The sequence below is a fragment of the Anomaloglossus baeobatrachus genome, chromosome 11, assembly GCF_048569485.1.
Source record: "Anomaloglossus baeobatrachus isolate aAnoBae1 chromosome 11, aAnoBae1.hap1, whole genome shotgun sequence".
Lineage (NCBI taxonomy): Eukaryota > Metazoa > Chordata > Amphibia > Anura > Aromobatidae > Anomaloglossus > Anomaloglossus baeobatrachus.
The window spans coordinates 66,633,730-66,654,286 of NC_134363.1; the positions used below are offsets into that span (position 1 = coordinate 66,633,730).

At 42.7% G+C, this 20,557-nt stretch overlaps 1 protein-coding gene across 4 annotated transcripts in view; it reads right to left on the reverse strand.

Annotated features, from left to right (window-relative positions):
- GRIN2D (glutamate ionotropic receptor NMDA type subunit 2D) overlaps positions 1–20,557 on the reverse strand; it is a 1,213,579-nt gene that overhangs the window by 148,225 nt on the left and 1,044,797 nt on the right. For all 4 annotated transcript variants that reach the window (XM_075328780.1, XM_075328779.1, XM_075328778.1 and 1 more), the window contains one exon: positions 12,250–12,479. In XM_075328780.1, coding sequence (XP_075184895.1) covers positions 12,250–12,479 — 230 coding nt within the window. The remainder of the gene's footprint in view (positions 1–12,249; positions 12,480–20,557) is intronic.

Consider the following 20,557-nt stretch of genomic DNA (forward strand, 5'->3'; position numbering starts at 1 on the left):
CACAGAGGTCTGCATCCATCTTTTTGGTGCAGATCTCACTCTCCCTTGGGGAGTTTCCCACACAGATACACACCAGCCAATAAGGCCCTACTCACCCCCTCCCCAGGAAAAAAGGGAGGGGGCGAGAGGAGCTTAGGAAGGGCAGAGCAGAGTTTGAGCTGTAGTCAGTCTGCAGGAGGAGAGAAGTCTGGAAGCAGCTCCTGTGTGGAGCTAGGAAAAGTGGCAGTAAGGGCCTCAGGAATAGGCCAGCCGCTTGTGGGGCCCGAAGTGGACCGGGAGAGGGTAGCGCCCCCCCCCGGTGCCGACTGTCGGGACCCAGTCCAGACCTGTGTATGAAGCAGACACAGACCTCAGGCAGGAGAAGAGCACCTGAATTACACACGGGTGTGGGACCCGTCCTCACAGCATCCGTGGGCACCAGTTACCAGCAACTTGGTTAATTCCTGGACTCATGTCAGTTATTGCTTTATACTGTTAGTACTCCTGCACCACCCGGTCCAAGCCATGGACTGCACCCGTCGCTTCCCAATCCACTACACCGGGGTCCCGGGACGTCAACACCCTACCCGTGGAGGGAAAATCACCACCTTGCTGCCCATCACCATCCCCGGGATCCTTTGACCGGCAGTGGCGGTGCTCCATTACCTCACCGCACACCACGGGTGGCGTCACGGATCATACAACTTACAAATTCCCCTGTACATAATCCCCCTTTTTGGTTGTGGAGCCAGGGAACACAGACCAGGTCACGCCACCGTGATACCTACAGAAGTGACCCCTTGGCCCGGATCTGAGTACCCCCTATCCCTGGGCGACACACTTGCTATAGACTTCAATGCAAAGGGCATATAACATGCGACTCCTGTGCAGCTTGCGTTAAACTTGGCTGCTTATTTAAAGCAAAATGAGATCTCTAAATCAGTTAATTGACATCAATTCACAGACAAGTTGCACAAATATTTTTGTTGTGCACATTTTAGGAAACTGCTGTTGTGCAACATGTCGTGGTGTAGCCCTGGCTTAAAGGTGTATCGGCATTCTTGCTCATAATGGCCAGTTAGTAAACTGATCAAAACTGTAGACTGTCAATCCAGACCTGGACTACAACTTATCAGACAGACAAACCTCTAAAAATGTCAGTGAAGTGACATGATTTTAGAATGCTAAACTAATGTCTGTTTGCTATTTCATCCTTTTTTTCTTCTTGATTTCTAAAACTAAACATGGGCAAAAGAGAATTGATCATCTTATCCCTCATCTTACGCTACCACCACACCTGACCTATCCATCAGAGTCAATGGCTGCTCCCTCTCCCCAGTCCCGTGTGCTTGCTACCTGGGGATAACCCTTGACTCTGCTTTCTCCTTCAAGCCACACATCCAAGTCCTTTCCACCTTCTGCCAACTCCAAATCAAAAATATTTACTGGATACATACATTCCTTTACCAAGGATCTGCAAAAACAATAGTGCATGCCCTTATTATCCCCTTCAAACACTCTTGCACTCCTTCAATCTATCCTACGCTCTGCTGCCCAACTAATCCATCTGTCCTCCCGCTACTCCCTGACCTCTCCTCTCTGCCAATGCCTTCATTGGCTTCCCATTGCCCATAGACTCCAGTTCAAAACACTAACCATGACCTACAAAGTCATCCACAACCTGTCTCCTCCATACAGCTGTGACCTAGTTTCCAAGTACCTACCTGCATGTAACCTCTAATCCTCACAAGATCTCCTTCTCTCCTGCCCCCTTATCTCCTCTTCACTCAATCGCATAAAAGATTTCTCCCGTGCATCCCCCATACTCTGGAACTCTCAGACTCTCACCTACCGTGGAAACCTATAAAAGGAACCTGAAGACCCACCTGTTCAGACAAGCCTACAACCTGCCGTAACCTTCAGTTTACTATACCGTTGCACAACCACCTCTACACGCACCTACTGTATCCTCACCTATTCCCTGTAGACTGTCAGCCCTCGCGGGCAGGGACCTCTCTCCTCCTGTACCAGTCTGTGTCTTGTATTGTTCATGATTATTGCACTTGTTTACGTATGTCCTTTTTCACATGTAAAGTGCCATGGAAGAAATGGCGCTATAATAATGACTAATAATAATGCTAAACACCTAAGCAATTTCTATGAAAAACCTTGAGGCAGCAAAATACACACGGTGAATTATATCTCAATCGCCTAGAACTGTAAATGCAGCTCTGTTCTTCAATAAAGGTGTAGTATCAGATACTGTGCGGCTTCTCGATTTACAAAGGTGACTTTTTATATTATTTAATTTCTAAAATGTTGTCAAAGATAAGTAGACTATTAAAGGGCCTACAGAACCAGCCACTTGATTGATTTTGCCTAGTGTAAAATGTTCTGTTCTAGTAATAACTAATAACACCTATGAATGAGCTCACTTAATTTGTTATTGTCACTGGTAAATTAAACATAATTTCCTCTTTAGTTACTCAAAAATATGCAGTGATTTTCACAGAAAAGCATTTTGGATCTGGGGAAGCAGCTTCCAACTTGGCCATCTGAAACATTCACATTGATTTTACTATGTGTATTACAATATATAGTCCATTCGGGGCCTAACATATGAGATTGCCATTATAGGAGTTGTGTAGTTTGCAATTTTTGTCTTATCAGATAAATTGTAAAATCTTTTTCCACCTAACATATGATGTCTCTTATAAAAAATTGATTTTTTTTAGCATGATTATTCTTATGTGCTTTGCTCTGATATTTGTGTCCCTCATATCAGCTTTACAAAGCAGGCAGATTGCATTAAAGAGGTTGTCCATAGGGATGGGCAAACCCAAACTGTAAAGTTCGGTGTCCGTACCGAACACATGGTGTTCGTGCACACGACCCCGGACTTGAGCTTTCTGGGATGTTCATATTACAGTTCAGGTCCAGGAGCTGTTAAAAAAAAGCACGTTATTAAAAAAACCTTTTGAGCATACTTACAGGTCCCGCGACGTGTCCTGCAGATTCTGTCTCCCAGCGCTTCTGCTAACGCGTCCGTATGATCATTGCTATGCCGCCTGGTAAGCACCTCTGGCTAAAAGGACCTGCCATGACTGTGACATCATACCCATGTGACCAGTCACGTGTGAATGTTGTATTACCTCTTTGGCTACAGACTGGTCACGTGAGTATGACGTCATCTAAGGTCCTGGTGCGCTGTGATGTGAGTGTCATCGCATCACGGCGCACAATCTCCCGACGGCAGAGGATCACCGGCATGTATTTTCACTGCTGAGGCGCTGCTGTCGGGAGAGTGGAGTGATGCACTGCGAAACGTAAGTGCAATCATCCCTCACTGTCCACAGCGATGTAGCAGACCTGACATGGCTCTCTGTGCTTCTCACTGTGTATAGACACTCTGTGCACAGTGATGTAGCAGACCTGACATGGCTCTGTGCTTCTCACTATGTAGAGAAGACCGTGTCTGTGCACAGTGATGAAGTTGACTTTGCTGTCCCTGTGGATTACGTCGGACTAAGGATTTTTTTATAATAAAGGTGGAGTCTCTAAATGTTTTTTGTTTTATTTCTAATAAAAATTTTCTCTGTGTTGTGTTTTTTTTTTACTGTTTCCTAGAAATTCATGATGGCAATGTATAATTTGGCGTAACACCATGAATCTCGGGCTTTGTACCATCTGAGAATACAAAGCTGGCATTAACCCCTTTAATAAACAGCGAGCCACCGCCATCACGGCCACTGGACGAGCCGGGTAAAGCACCTGGAAATGGCACTAAGAAACATTGCGCCATTTCCAGGGGTGGCTGTGGGCTGCGGAGAATCCCAGCCCCCAGCTGCCTGGCTTTACCTGACTGGCGATCAAAATACGTTGGGAGCCCACGCATTTTTTTTTTAATTATGTTTTTAAATAAAAAAAAATTAATGGGCTTCCCTGTATTTTGATTGCCAGCCAAGCTAATCCCAGGCAGATGGGGGTGGGGGTGGCAGCCCGTAGCCATCTGCTTTAGCTGTGCTGAGAATCAAAAATACTGCCGAGAGCTACGTCATTTTTTTTAAATGATTTATTTATTTTTACAGTACTGTGATGTCAGGCAATCAAAATACAGGGAAGCCCATTTTTTTTAGTTATTTAAATAAATAATTAAAAAAAAAAAAGTTTGGGCTCCCACTGCATTTTTCGTATTGCTAGCTAAGGGTAATCCAAGCAGCTACTGGTTGCTAACCCCCACTGCTCCACAAGCTTCATCGAAACCCTGGATCAGGTTATTGATTGGCAGTTTGAGTCTCAGCCCACATACAGCCAGCCATAAGCAGATCACTTCCGGGGGAGGGTAAGCGGGCTTTTCCATTTTTTTTTGTTGCACACTACATGTGAGCACACTGTTGTTACCCCCAGTGTGCGCCATTCAAACACTGCAAGGGGCTCACACAAGGTTGAGCACCAAGCATACCTGAGCCAAGTGTTACTCACACAAGTTTTGTTTGCACATAAAGTATCCGATCCCCAAACCCGAACAATGATTTTTTAATTTGGTGTTTGGTTTGAAAGCCGCACCTCAGGTTCGCTCATCTCTACCCATCATTAGAGTTTTCCCCAAATAGGAGAGCAGCCTTTGGATGAGTTTAAGGCAATTACGTTACCATTTGTAAAGCATCTGCACTTTAACTGTTGATATTTTGAAATTAATAATTATTTTAATAAATAATTATATTTGTATCATGTTGTTACTTTTATTGCGTTTCTCTTTCTGCTGGTCATGATCTGCACTTTGATCCATAACATACCTCTTTTTGCTTCTTCTTCGTCCCTCTTGCCTAATTTTGAATCACATTCTTATCTGTGCAGGTTTTAAGTTTCTTTGTTGGTAATTAATAAAATCATGAACACTATGTACCATTTGGATTGGTATTCTCCATGCCATTCTTCAGTGGTTTTGTTCCTAGTCTGTCTATCTTAAGAACCTTAGTTAAATTGTTTCTATTATTTCATATTTGTTGCTTATTTAATATTTATTGAGTTATTTTAATTGCTTATATAGCAGCATTAATTCCCCAGCGTTTTAGAGACATCATCATCACTGTCCCGATTGGGGTTTACTGTGTAAATTCCCTATCAGTATGTCTATGTAGTGTGGGAGGAAACCGGACAACCAGGAGGAATCCTACAAAAACACAGGGATAACGTAAAAACTCCTTGCAGATGTTCTCCTTGGTGGTATTTGAACCCAGAACCCCAACATTGCTGACCACTGAACTACCATGGGTCACAATGTGACTGCACCTGTCAAGCCCGGTCTGAAAAGAAACCAGGTGAGGGAACACAGAGCGACAACCAAGGTAACAATAAAATGGAAGGCCCTCATGCTAAGAAGAGTGAAGCGAGGTCACCTCTTAACACTCACCTGAGGCTGATCACTGCACTCCCTAATGTCCCTAACTGGGTTTTGCGCCCATATGTCGATCAGGAGCCTTGGCCTTCACTTGCTCTGCACTCACCCTGATAGTCTCACCAGTGCAATAAGACGACACAAGGTAGGAAAGACAAGCAAGTAGGAAAGACACAACAAATAATCCAGCTGGAACCTCCCAGCTGCAACTGAAGCAACACCTCAGCTCTCTCCAGAGACTGGCTCCTTCTGAGTGGACAGCATAGGTATGAGCTACAGCCAGCATAGGAAGGAGTAGACATGGGAAGTATCTGCTAGATCACTGCAGGAAAGAAATGGACCTTAACCCCTTCAGTACCAGAAGGAATTAAATATCATCATACTCAGGGTTATGACGAGCGGGCACTAAAGTGAATCTGCCATCAACAACTCGCTGTGACCTTCTGATACCAGATCTCCCCAAGATCACATGACGCTGTTACATACTTGTGACATCATGCTGCCCGTAGGTTATATATCCATGTAATTAGATACCGCTACGTCTAATTGAAAATGACCCTAATACTCAATGCTAATTGGTGAATATTGAGATGATTTGCAGACAAGAAAGTATTCATGAGGATTGATGGTACAGGCCAGTACCAAGATGAGTTTTGGTGACATTGACCATCATTTATCTACCTACCTTGGTCGCTTGCTGTCTTGTTAAAGTAATTAGTAAAAAAAAAAAATATATATATAATTTGCCAAGATCTTGCTTGCATTTTCACTGTATCCCTTGATTACACCAATCTCTTACAAAATCATAAAAACTACTAATGACATATTGTGACAAGATTTGAAGATTTCTGCATTAAAATTTCAATGTTTGCATCACTACAGAATTACAAGCACTTCCAATTTCAATCCTGATGCCTCATCCATATATAAACCAGCAATGTTGATTGAAGAGGATGATTACGCTCTTTGCGGAAAAAAGTGGCATCATGTCAGCAGCAATTATATGCTATGCACTATTTTAAGGAATTAAGCTCTATATCTGGCCTTGACATTAGGAAGGTATATATAAAAAGAAAAATCTCTTACAATTATATATATTTGGGAGCTTTTTCCAACACTTCTGACTCAAGCCTCAAGCTTTCTCTTCAAAGATCAATTGATGGTAATGTTTATTTATAATTCCGAGTGAAAAAACACTCTATTGAAATTCTGCAATCATGTGGATTCATTAGGAAAATGTCTGTAACATCGGCGTGCACCTGTTCATTGACGCCAAGGTCACCATACTTCTTGTGCGACGTCTTGCTATAGTTGTTAATGGAGGCCACGTTTAATGATGGTCTATTTTCTCCAGCCTACAATATCATACAGCTGTCTGGTTAATGGTGGATGTCATGTGGATCCAAGTTGGCTTAGTCAAACAAGCCAGCAACTATTCTTGCCCAATTAACGGTATTGTGTTAATGATATCGCAATGGTCAAACTGTTTCTTGTTGTTAAATCTCACCAACAAAGCTTGATTCACATGAGATAGTGATACTCACTTTTAAGCATTCACTTCTTACGTCAGACATGACACATCAGACTAGACTTTAACATGGAAAGACTAGTAGTGATGGATGGTATCCATCAAAGCCATTAGTCACAGCCATACAGGAAAAATATTACAATAAATATATGCTTTGTATTAGCAAGGGAACCCTTGAGTGACAAATAACTGATGGATGGCTAGCTTTTTTTCATGTTTGTTTAATGTCTTACGTCATGTGCCTCTGGATATGTTGGGTTCAGAGACAAGATGAGGAATGACACATCCCTACATCTGATACATAACACATATATTACAGTATGGATGACGACAGGGAAAACATGAAATGATTCAAACGTCTGGAATATTCTCCCAACCTATTCTGAAGGGTGCTTAAGTTTAAAGGGAACCTGTCACCATATTTTTCACGTATGAGCTGTGACCACCATCAATGAGCTCTTATATACAGCACTATAGAACACTGTATATAATAGGCCAGGTCACTCTAATTAAGGTAAAAAAAAATCTTTATAATACTCCCCTAGGGGGTAGTCCGGTTCGTTGGGTGTCACTGTTCTCGGTCCGGTACTTCCTCCATTTTGTGGAATCACAGTTCTTTTGCCCAGGCCCGTGTGCATGACACTTTCTGTGTCATTCACAGAAAGGTCTCCATTGCTTTCCTGTGCACTTTGATTTGCCCTACTGAGGGCAGAACAAAGTACTGTAATGCGCAGGCATGAAGAAACTTGAAGACGGCCCATTCATGCGCACTACAATACTTTGATCTGCCCTCAGCCAGGAAGAACAAAGTGTGCATGCGCAGAAATGCAATGAAGAGCTTTCTGTGAATGACGCAGGGCACATCATGCACATGGGGCTGGGCAGGAGAACGGCGATCCCACAAGACGGAGGAGCCGCAGGACCGAGAGCAGCGACACTCATTGGACCAGACTACCCCTAGGTGAGTATTATAAAGGTGCATTTTACAGAGCGGCCTGGGCGCTTATATACAGTATTCTGGAATGCTGTATATAAGGGCTCACTGGTGGTGGCCACAGTACATAAGGGAAAAACCTGCTGACAGGCTCCCTTTAAAACAATGTTCTCTGCAGTTAAATTAAAGATTTCTACCCAGAGATCTCCAGTTACATGATTCCTTATTTTAAAACCAGTTCTGTATGTTTGTTGTCAGTTCATGAGAATTTTAGTAGAGTCCCCAACAATCAAATGTTTTTTCTTGTCTTCTTGAAAACTGGTTTTGAAAAAAGCGTTTATCTGACATGTTGAAATTTTGTGTCTCGTTCCATTGTTCTTTCCAGACAGAGTTTGCTGAATCTGTCTGGAGGACACTTTTGTTCCCCTGCATCCAAAGTTTTGAAATTATTCAGAGTTGGCAATCGGAATCCTTGTTCAAAATATTTTTCTAAGACGAGTATAAAACTTGGCTAGAAAATCACTGTCAGATTAAAGTTGATTGCACCCATTGCCATCAACCTCAACTTCCCTATAAGCTAGTCAACCATGAATATTGTACCATATACTCCTACCACATGGGAAAAAGTGATGTGTAAAATAAGACTCATCTAACACTTGTTTCTGTTGTATGGAGAAAACGTGAATACTCATACCCATAGGCTATCAAAATACGTAACACCTGCAATCAGAAGTGTATAGCTAGCTTTAGACTGAAGACATACAAGATTACTAACAAATGTGTCCATCATATTTTACAAAATATTCATTAAAGAGGAACTTTTACCAAATTGAAGGTTGAACTGGACACACTCTGTAACAGCAGAGAGGAATAAAGTATTTATTTTTATTTTATTATTTAAAGGGGTTGTCCAGTCTATAATGATAAGCCTGAAGTCACTATGTCATGTGACCACAATTGTGCCATATTCATGTTCTTGGCCAGAACCCGACTAGTGGGAGCAGCCTCACTCAATACAAGTAGGCGTGGCTCTCTAATGGGAGCGGCGTCACTCAATACAAGTAGGCATGGCTCTCGTGGAAGAAGCCTCACTCAATACAAGTTGGCGTGGCTCTCTAGTGGGAGCAGCCTCACTCAATACAAGTAGGCGTGGCTCTCTAGTGGAAACAGCCTCACTGAATACAAGTAGGCGTGGCTCTCTAGTGGGAGCAGCCTCACTCAATACAAGTAGGTGTGGCTCTCTAGTGGGAGCAGCCTCACTCAATACAAGTAGGTGTGGCTCTCTAGTAGGTGCAGCCTCACTCAATACAAGTTGGCGTGGCTCTCTATTAGGTGCAGCCTTGCTCAATACAAGTAGGCATGGCTCTCTAGTGGGTGCAGCCTCACTCAATACAAGTTGGCTTGGCTCTCTAGTAGGTTCAGCCTTGCTCAATCCAAGTAGGTATGGCTCTCTAGTGGGTGCAGCCTCACTCAATACAAGTTGGCGTGGCTCTCTAGTAAGTGCAGCCTTGCTCAATACAAGTAGGCATGGCTCTCTAGTGGGTGCATCCTTGCTCAATACAAGTAGGCGTGGCTCTCCTATGTGCAGCCTCACTCAATACAAGTAGGCGTGGCTCTCTAGTGGGAGCAGCCTCACTCAATACAAGTAGGCATGGCTCTCTAGTAGGTGCAGCGTCACTCAATACAAGTTGGCGTGGCTCTCTAGTAGGTACAGCCTTGCTCAATACAAGTAGACATGGCTCTCTAGTGGGAGCAGCCTCACTCAATAAAAGTAGGTGTGGCTCTCTAGTGGGAGCAGCCTCACTCAATACAAGTAGGTGTGACTCTCTAGTAGGTGCAGCCTCACTCAATACAAGTTGGCGTGGCTCTCTATTAGGTGCAGCCTTGCTCAATACAAGTAGGCATGGCTCTCTAGTGGGTGCAGCCTCACTCAATACAAGTTGGCTTGGCTCTCTAGTAGGTGCAGCCTTGCTCAATACAAGTAGGTATGGCTCTCTAGTGGGTGCAGCCTCACTCAATACAAGTTGGCGTGGCTCTCTAGTAAGTGCAGCCTTGCTCAATACAAGTAGGCATGGCTCTCTAGTGGGTGCATCCTTGCTCAATACAAGTAGGCGTGGCTCTCCTGGGTGCAGCCTCACTCAATACAAGTTGGTGTGGCTCTCTAGTGGGTGCAGCCTTGCTCAATACAAGTAGGCATGGCTCTCTAGTGGGTGCAGCCTTGCTCAATGCAAGTAGGTGTGGCTCTCTAGTGGGTGCAGCCTCACTCAACAGAAGTAGGCATGGCTCTCCTGGGTGCAGCCTCACTCAATACAAGTTGGCGTGGCTCTCTAGTGGGTGCTGCTTTGCTCAATAGAAGTAGGCATGGCTCTCTAGTGGGCGCAGCCTTGCTCAATACAAGTAGGCATGGCTCTCTAGTGGGTGCAGCCTTGCTCAATAGAAGTAGGTGTGGCTCTCTAGTGGGTGCAGCCCTGCTCAGTACATTGGTATTGAGTGAGGCCGATTCCAGTAGTCGGGTTCTGGATGGTAACATGCATATCGCATAATTGTGCTCACATAATGACCATTCCCTGTTCAGAAACTGGTAAAACCTTGAAGTGCACAGAGTGTACACGGGAAGGATTCATAAGTCTGCAGTCACATAGAGTTACTGCAGACATAATTTCAAACCAAACAACCTTTTTAATCTCTCCATTGTAAAGAAATTAGCAATCACATATTTGGCATCTAATGGCTTAACTATAATTAAGTCCAAGTGGGTGTTATTAGATAGTTTTCACTGGGGTCATGTATTTCTGCCTCTTGTATAATGCTGACCAATCATAAGACAGCAGCACATAGAAGTGCAAAAGGAGCTGTGATGATGTCATCAGGGTCACATAATCCGAGTCTACAAATCCTGCCAGCCTGAGTGTGTAGCCTAAATTAGCAGTGAAGATATATTACACAGGGCAGAAATGTGGGAATATTAACTGGAGTTAATAGTAATGGTTGGTTGTTGCAAGGCTTCACAGGAACTCCAAGATGGCAGCCAAGTGGTCCTGAGCAGGCCTATGCCTTCCATAATAATTCATCAATACTCCATGATCTCGTATTTCAGGGCCTATGGAAACAGATGTATGTACACACCAACTATTCCATTTAAATGTAGCTGTCATTGATTGACGGTGGCATGTAAATGGTAAAATAGCACATACAGATAGCTTTCTACTGGTAGAGACACATACCGGATCTGTAACACCACTGACATGTGGAGTGGGCTCAGCTCCTTTGTCTTTTCCTCATTTTCAGACCCCAAAATGGACATACTGTTAGATCTATTTATGCTAAAGCCTTAAATTTTCAAGAAGAACAAGCACCAAGAAATGAACAATGTTGACAACCATAGATGCAAATGTCTGCCAAGGAAACTTAGTTCAGCAGATGAAAGACAAATCATGCTTATTTCCCTTCAAAATCAAAAGATGTCTAGCAGTGTCATCAGCTCAGAAGTGACGACAGCCAGTGGGATTCGAAGAACTCTCGCACTGACCAGAAAAGGTCTTCATGAAATAAATGAGGCCAAAAAGCCAGATCCTTAATATAAAAGCAAAGCTAAGTGACTCAAATATTCACAAAAACATAAGAACAGACTCGCAGAAATATGGCATCAGGTGCACCGGTCTGAGGAGTCAATATATAAAAGGATGGAGACTAGTACAATAGTGATAGTCTACAGGAAAAAGTGAAGCTTAGTGCAGGTTACTTGCAAATGTTGGTGCATTTCAGCCAATGAAGTTGGGGATTTGGTCTGGATTAATGAGTGCCAAGACATACCTGCAGATACTTATCTGTGCCGCCCCCGTGCCAGCAGCCTGCGCTGCTCGGATCCGGGCCTTCAGGGGTGGTGGCTCGAGGGTCTCCGGACCTGGAGGTCTCGCGGACACGCCGAATAAACGGGGGGACGTAGATGTACGGGCTAGGCCGTAGTAAGTTTGTGACGCCACCCACGGTGTGTGGTGAGGTGGGACACCACCGCTGCTGTTATGGGGCACCCAGGGGAGATGTTGTGCAGCAAGTTGTTAACCGCTCCGTGGGCAGGGATGGTGGCCCCGGGACCTGGTGGCTCGGTGCTCCTGTATAGTTCCTACAAAAACTGTGTGCAAGTTTACCTAGAAGATTTGATGCTGTTTTGAAGGCCAAGTGTAACTGGTCACATGAAATATTGATTTGATTAAAAAAAATTCTTTTGTTCATTCACTTTGCATATTATTAGTAGATAAAAAAACTATTAATGCTACTATTTCGAAAATATTTTTACTTTGTAGCATTTTTTTGCTTAAAACGTTTGCACAAACACTATTCATATATCTCTGAAATAAACAGTTTTTCAAATTTAATTAATATCAACAACAGAAATCCTTAATCCCTTACTTTTTTATCGCTGAGTCCAGACACAGTATCCACATACTCCTCCTGGATCATGAATGCAGCCAGATTGGCAGTGTAGCTGGCGAGAAATATTACTGCGAAGAATGCCCAGATGAGAACCATGATTTTACTTGTGGTGCCTTTTGGGTTTTCGACTGGAACAGAGTTGTTAAATACAAGAGCCCAGAGCAACCAGATGGACTTGCCAATTGTGAATTTCGAACCTCCGGGACCTGAAATGAAGAAAATTGAAAATTATGTTTTTGTTACTTAAAACAGAGGCAATGGTGAGACAAAGTATATTTACTGATAGAAAAACTAATTTAGAAGTTTCATTGCCTCCACTGGACTTAAATAAACTTATTCAGAATGGTATCTATTTCCAATTTTACCTAATTTATGGGGTTATTTTATTGTAAACAATATCATCATAGCATGTGAAAGGTTAACAATATAGATCACTTTTTGCACTTTGCTCATTCTAATTGTTGCTGGAATCAGCTCTGATGAGGAATATAAAGACATGAGAAAAATAAAATTTAAAAAATTATTAAAATAAAAAAAAAATGTATAAACTTGTAATTGTGCAACTACTGTAATTTCGGTTTAGAAGATTCCCCGAATTATAAAATGGAACCCAAATTTAGAGGAGGAAAATAGGGAAAAAATATTTTTAATGTTAAAATGAGAGTCCGTCTTATAATCCTAGTGCGGGGGGAGCAGCGCTGGTGGAGCGGCTCAGAAGGGTCACAGGAGGCAGGGTAGGCGATGCTGCAGGCTCAGGGGTGTCACGGTGATGGGCGCCATTGGTCTGCTAGCATGCTTCAGGGGTTTCACTGCAGAGGTGGGTCATAGGATGGGATGGCAGGGTGTCGTTGCAGCGGTGGGCGCCTGATCTGACTGCGGGCTCCATTGAAACTCCTGTAGTTGACGTGATGGACTTCAAGAGCATAGTCACAGAGGAGGCGTGTGCGCAGAAAGGCCTCCGCAGCCATTTTCTTGAAGACCATTGTGTCAATCTGCGCACGCGCCGTCTTCGCAGCCATTTTCTTGAAGTTCATTGAGTCAACCGTGGACGACTCAATAGAGCCTGCAGTCAGATCAAGCGTCCGCACTGCTGCAACACCGCAGTGACACCCTCAGTATTGCCGACCCTGCCAACTATGATTCCGCTCTACCACTGCCACCCCGGTAAGCCATACAGTATCTGCACTGTAAGACGCACCTCCATTTTACCCCCAATTTTGGGGGAAAAAAATGCATCTTACAATATGGAAAACACGGTATATCCCTTTACTATTACATTATATACAGTATTGTCATTCCAAGTACTTATGCATGCAAATAAGGCTATGTGCACACTAAAGGCCCAGTCACACACAACGACTTACCAGTCGATTCCAATACCGATACGACCTGATAAGGATCTCTGGTAAGTCGCTGGGAGGTTGCTGGTGAGATGTCACACAGTCAGACCTTACCAACGATGCAGTAATGATGAGCGACCTGTATAACGATCTCAGCGGGCGTTAGGATCCTGTAAGGAGGTCATTGGTAGGCGTCAAACACAGCGATGCACCCTGCCCAGCAGGACATCGCCTTTGAAGAAAATGGTCTGGACCATTCGGTAACGACTAGCGATCTCACAGCAGGAGCCTGATCGCTGGTAGGTGTCATACATAAAGAGATCGCTGGTGGGATCGTTGCTACGTCACAGAAACTGTGACTCAGCAATGATCTCGTTAGCGATCTTATTGTGTGTGACGGGTTCTTAAGTCTTTTTGCTTAGTTTTCTGAGGCAGAAGCTCCAAGTTTTTGAGTTTTTTAGGATGATTTGGAGAATTTTTCCTTACTTTCTGCTTGAAAAACTTTTCTAAAAACTCAGTGTGAACATACCCTAACAGATAAGACTAGACAGACAGAGTTCTTTCTTGCAGGTGAGAGCTAATTTGCAAACTTTCCGAAAGACAAATTCCTGTCTATCTCTATACCAGTGTAAACCAATAACTCAAAAGAAAGAAATCTGTAGTAGAAATTATCACAAGGCTAGTCAATATCATAATGTTTGAGCAATTTTTTATTGTATAAAGGCCCACAAAGTACAGGACAAGTAATTGGGATTAGCTATATTTCCCTACAATTTCTGTAAAGGTTGGCTCACATTTGCACTCACATAACATTCGCAGGACATATAGAAAGCCAAACGGATTTCACTTGTCCAATTTTTTGGGAGGGAGTGGGACCTAATTTATATATGCAAGTTTTAGGGAGCTCTAATAGGCATTCTAGGTCATCTAATAGTATAGCTTGCTATAAGGTTTAATAATTGCCACTTCCTGGCCTGGTTTTTGGAAGCCCTTCATCAGTTCAGGTGTATGGTGAATTTCATTGTTCGGTTAAGAAAGATGTGCAGTGCATACAGTTTAGATGGACAACAAAATACGCAAGAGGTATCTGATTTATTTTGCATACCACAATAAAGAGCATGAGAAGCTTAGGCAACGTGCACATGTAGAGTATTTGGTGAGTATTTTACCTCAGTATTTGTAGCTAAAAACAGGAGTGGGTGAAGAATGCAGAAGTGGTGCCCGTGATTCTACTATACTTTTCATCTGATTCTCCCAATTTATGTATTGGTTTACACATACTAAGCTAAAAATCTCACTAAATACTCAACGTGTGCATGTGGCCTTAGCACTGAACTTCTAAATCACTTTCTCTGACTGCATTTGCAGCTATTATTTCACTATATTTCAATATATACAGTGGATAAAATAAGTATTCAACACATCACCAATTGTCTAAGGTAATATATTTCTAAAGGTACTGACGTGAATTTCTCACCAAATGTCGTTAACAATCCATCCGATCCACAGAGGCGAAGAAATCAAACAATACATGTCCATAAATTTAGTGATGTGCAATAATGAGAAATGTATACAACAACCAATTCTTCCCCAAATTATTTTCAATCTTTATTAAAGTAGATAAACAATTTTTGATACCACACCATTTAGTGTATAATGAAAGACACACACCATCAATTTGTCTCCAAAAATAACAAATGTACAGGTCACCCCTGGTCTTGAATATCAAGAACAGGGTTTACATACATAATGTAATGACAAATTGACACAATTTAGACAATAGATACATTAAAGTACACAAAACGGACATTGATGAATCACGCCAAGTCAAACTTAACTTTCAGGTTTTCTGAATGTTCCTTTCAGGCACATTGGTGCTGAGACGTAAATCACATACAGGAGTAAATAATCCAAGAAAGTGTCCAGTTTGGGTTACAAGGTGTTTGATATACAGTCCCTCAAAGAAAGTGCACCGCCGACCATTTATAATGGATTATGGTAGTCTCCACCTCGACGCGTTTCCCCACACATTATATGTGGTTCATCAGGAGGTTGTTAGAATAAAGATGTAGGGCATGCAGATCCATGGCGCCGTTACTCAGATCAGTAGTATCGCAGTACAATCCTGTGTTGATAAAGGTGTACCACCGTCTGTGGAGGCATCTCAATAATGAGAAATGACACAGGGAAAAAGTATTGAACACATGAAGAAAGAAAGGTGCAAAAATCCATGGAAACTCATGACACCAGCTGAAATCTGAGATGAAGAATGACCACGGCACTTCTGTTTGTGGCGCCCAAGTAGGATCCAATTCCTTGATATGATATGAAAGAGAGACTTTGCACTCGTGGCTGAACAATAGCTGTGATTTTTTATTTTTGAAATCCTTACAAAGTGAACAGAGCACAGACGTTTCGGTCCTAATGATGAAAGTCCGAGGGTCTGAGGGTTCATTGGGAAGGGAGGAGGGCACCATCAGTTTTGTCAACCTAGGGCACCAAATTAACTTGTCCAGGCCTTGCATAGAAGTAAGTTCACAATGAGCTTTGGTGCCTGGTGTTTTGGTGAGAGTCACTATGTGCACTTAGTCAGTATGAGGATACTTGGTACTACTGTAAACCACTAAGATTGGATGTGTCAAAAGCTAGCAGGTGCTTATAGTAGACAAATAACAGTAATATACTGTTGGTGTGTTTTTGAATATAGGCAAAAAAATCAAAAATAAAAGAAAGTCTTTTTTTATTCATAACAAAAATACAAACTTATGTGTTTGTATTTTTTATATTAATAGAAATTACTTTCTTTTTTACTACTGGAGAGTGTGATTCTCCTATTTAAATTTATTATAATATTGAAAGTACAGAAACTACTTTTATCCATTAAAATTACAACCTGTAAATCTAAAAATGGTGCACTTATGCCTCTTGATTTTTTTTTCCATTCCCTTAGTGAGAAAATTTAGCAATGGACAAATTATCATCTGGTAATCTTGAAATGTGCAGATAACAGTTTATTGCCATGTGAGGCTTAAAGTGGATGCTGCTGCTGAATCTTCTGAGAATCTAATAATTAATCAGACTCTGAAAAACACTTCAATTGTTCAAATTAATCTTGAATGGGTTGTGATGAAAGGCATGGGTTTATTGAACAGGGATGGAAAATCATCAGATAAATTCCTGTTGAAGACTTTCTATTAAATCTTGTTTGTTTTTATTGTTTTTTTTATAGCAAGTAGCTTTCTTTTTATGTGAGTAAATTTACTACAAAATGCATTAGTTATATAGGTCACTGTATTTATGAATACATTACATTTACATATTGCCTATATTGGGCTCTGCAAAAATGTGACTGTTGGGTACACTCTAGTTTGCTTGGTCTCAGCAGATACATGTGAGTGGCATATATGGAAACCCCCCAAAAATGAAAACGTGTTAATCTCCCCCAGAGGTCTTTTGTCGTTCTGAGGCCTAAAGGTCCAGTCACACATAACGAGATCGTGAACAAGATCGCTACTACGTCACACTTCCTGGATCATTTCTGAGTCGTTGTTGAAATCGCATGTTGGGTGTCACACGTATCGACTTTAGGAACGAGCATGCGTCCCGTATAACGATCTTTCAAATCGTTGGGACCCTGTCACACAGCAACTATGTTAATGATTCCGATCCCATTAGGGGCGTAGTGAAATGCAGTGAGCCACGTAGGCGTGCATTTGCGTCGCCTTTTCCATACCCCCCTCCGCTTTCATTGGTGGCCAATACTGTGTTCTGATTGAAAGCATGAAGCGATACCCAATCAGAATGCAGTAGTGTTCTCAGTGCTAACCAATCGGTGCAGAGAGGGGCGCGGAAATGGTGACATAACTACACGCTATTGTTCTCAGCGCCAACCAATTGGTGCAGAAGGGGCATGGAAACGGGGACGCAACTACACGCCTTCGTGCATCTCATCTAGGTCGTCAACGAAATCGTTAGTAGGGTGTCAAACATACAGATTCATTCAGCCCAGCAGGACTCCAACGAGCCAAAAATGGCCCAAGCTGTTCGGCATTGATCAGCAATTTCGCAGCAAGGGGTGAATCGTTGGCACGTGTCAAACATGACGAGATCGCTATTAAAGTCGTTCTTGCATCACAGAAACTGTGACGTAGTAACGATCTCGTTCACGATCTCGTTATGTGTGAAGTGGCCTTAAGACACACATCCGTGCCGCCGGTACGTGTTTGGCAGTTTTTTCACGTACCGGCGGCATGGAGACACGTGGACCTATGTTTTCATTATTGTTTGGACACATGTAAGTATTTTGGAACGGAACGTGTGTCCATTTCGTACTTACGTGCGTCCGTGATTTTCTCACGCTGACATGTCCACATACTCTCCGGCAGCACGGGTGTCACATGGCCCGCACCCATACCACACGGATGTAGTGTGGATGCGGTTCCGTGTGACATGTGCCGGAGAACACGTGTCATTAATTTAAAAATTAACACCGCTGCAAACTGTTCCTGCCGGCCACCGCTCGTTATGAGCGTGTAAAGGAGGTGGGTGTGCTGTCACGGGCGCTAATCTCCGCCCCTCCGCTCGGCCGGAAGCAGCATCAGCGGGGAGTGGGCGAGGCTAGAGCCGAAGATCAGAACCCTGGACAGCAGCGCGGACCATGTGAGTATGCAAATTACCGGTTCTCCATGTGCTATCGCGGAGAGCACACGGAGAACACACGTGGACCGCACGTACCCGAGACACGTACTTACCACACGCAACACGCAGGGAAAATACGTGTCTCGCGGTTTGTGTGTGTTTTTTTAACGGATGTGTATTGGAGGCCTGATAGGGAGTGCAGCCTTTACTAAGGATGTTGCTTTACTGTGACTTCAAACTTTGTTGTACTTTGGCTTTAAGAGACTTCTCCCCTGCAGAGCGCAATGGAGTGGCCCACATCTCCCCTGCTGTTGTGTGTTTGTTTGGTCTACCCTGAGAAATGTGCAGGGAGAAGCAGGAAGTGGCAGACTGTGAGACAGTTCCAGGCCATGCAGAGGGACACACAAAGGAGAGTTGGTATCCAGCCTGCTAGAAGGCCTCGCCTAATGAGCCCAGTTGTCCAGAGAATCGTGGGAAGAGAAGTCCTGCATCGCCCTCCTGGAGTGAAGTGCGCACCACCGCACCATCAAGCCTCAGAGCGGACCGGTCCTGCGGACAGTGCTGGGAGTGTACACCTGGGCATAGCGGTTAGAGAACCATATTATGCCTCCATAGCCAGAGTGCGGTATCCACACAGTCCCTTTAGGAGAGACCAGTTAAGATAGAGGACAGAGCAGGACTGTTTAACATTGTATATATACATATCACTGTATCACTGTTAAGAGTATACGGTATGTTGTTCTGTTAAGGAGAGTGATAGGTAATCCTGATCAAATACTTAATTAACCTTGAAACATAGGGAATTGTGGGAGATGACCAATCAAGTGTATTATTTCACCTTACATAAACTTGTTCAGATATATGTACTTGTCACAGATCTAAGATGGCTGCCGCTTCCTGCTCTCTACACCCTGCCCTTTAATGCAAAGAATGTCCAGATGGAAGAAGAGAACTAATCCACTGACCAACCTATGGACCAACCCACTGACAAACCCACTGGCCAACCTACTGGCCAACCCACGGACAAACTCATTGATCAACCCAAGGACCAACCCACCACCAGTGGACACATCTGAACTTGCTCACTGTAGAGCTAACCACGCCCCCTTTTCCTTGTCAATATAAGCTGGTGCTTTGGTAAATAAAGGTCGTTGAATCTGCACCATTCTCTGATCAAGGAGAGGCTACATCAGACTCTGTCTGGTGTCATTCTGTCACGCATGCACTTGATTCATATCAATTAGGTCAGGAGCAGGCAACTAGAGGACACCAGTAGTATCCACCCCAACAGTTCTAGTTGTGGCGACCTGGGCAGTTGCTTTATCTTAAGAGTATACTTTTGTACTGTGGGATGTTTTCCTGCCTTTACTCCTTTTTCCCCCCTTCCGCTGCTCGGCAGTTTGCATTTGTTATCCCTTGTAAATAAACATTCTCCCTGGTTTATCCGTTACTCCGTCTGATTCTGTGACTTGCTCTGTAAAGCGGAGGGCCCTCGGTTCATCGCTTCATTTGGGGGCATGCTATGTAGCAAAAATATACAGTACATACAAAATAAAAGCATAAAATAAAATGTAAATTAAATAAATACACCTAGCAAGATCAGAGCAGTCCAATATGCCAGAGACTATCTGACATCAAAATTATAAATAAAAATATAGACTCATATTAGTGCTTTATTTCAATTTGCAATTGTAAAATAGACAGAGCTATTATTCTTAAGAAATACCATTACATTTCATCTAAAAAGAAATAAAAAAAAAATATTAGTGTAGAGAAAGGAAAAAAAATCCTAAGCATAATAAAAAAAAAATAACAATTTTATGATAGCCTAATAAATAAAAAAAATGAGGGCTTTTAAATTTCCACTTGCACAATATCACACGTCTGGTCATTAAGGACTGGAACACTGGTCGTTAATGGAGTGGAAAGTTGTACTGACATTTCTTCATGTGCATAATGCCTACAGTTATGATATCAACAAGGTCAATTTTAATAAATGAAAATGAGACTTGAAGCAGAATTAAGTGGTTTAGGGTGAACTATGAAAACTGTAAGATTGCTGATATTTATTATTAATAGTAGGAGGAACATCATTTCAAATACCAACTTTTGGTGGGATAGTAAACATAAAAATAATAAAAGAAGAAAAAGATACATATGTAACTGATCATACATTGTGGCAATAAATTGGTTAATCATAATGCTTGGAATAAGACGTTGAATGGGTGACATTGGAAACATGTAGGAAAAGTGTTGATCAGGATTGATGGGTTGTGTAGTACCATAAATGTAGTGCTTGGTGGGCT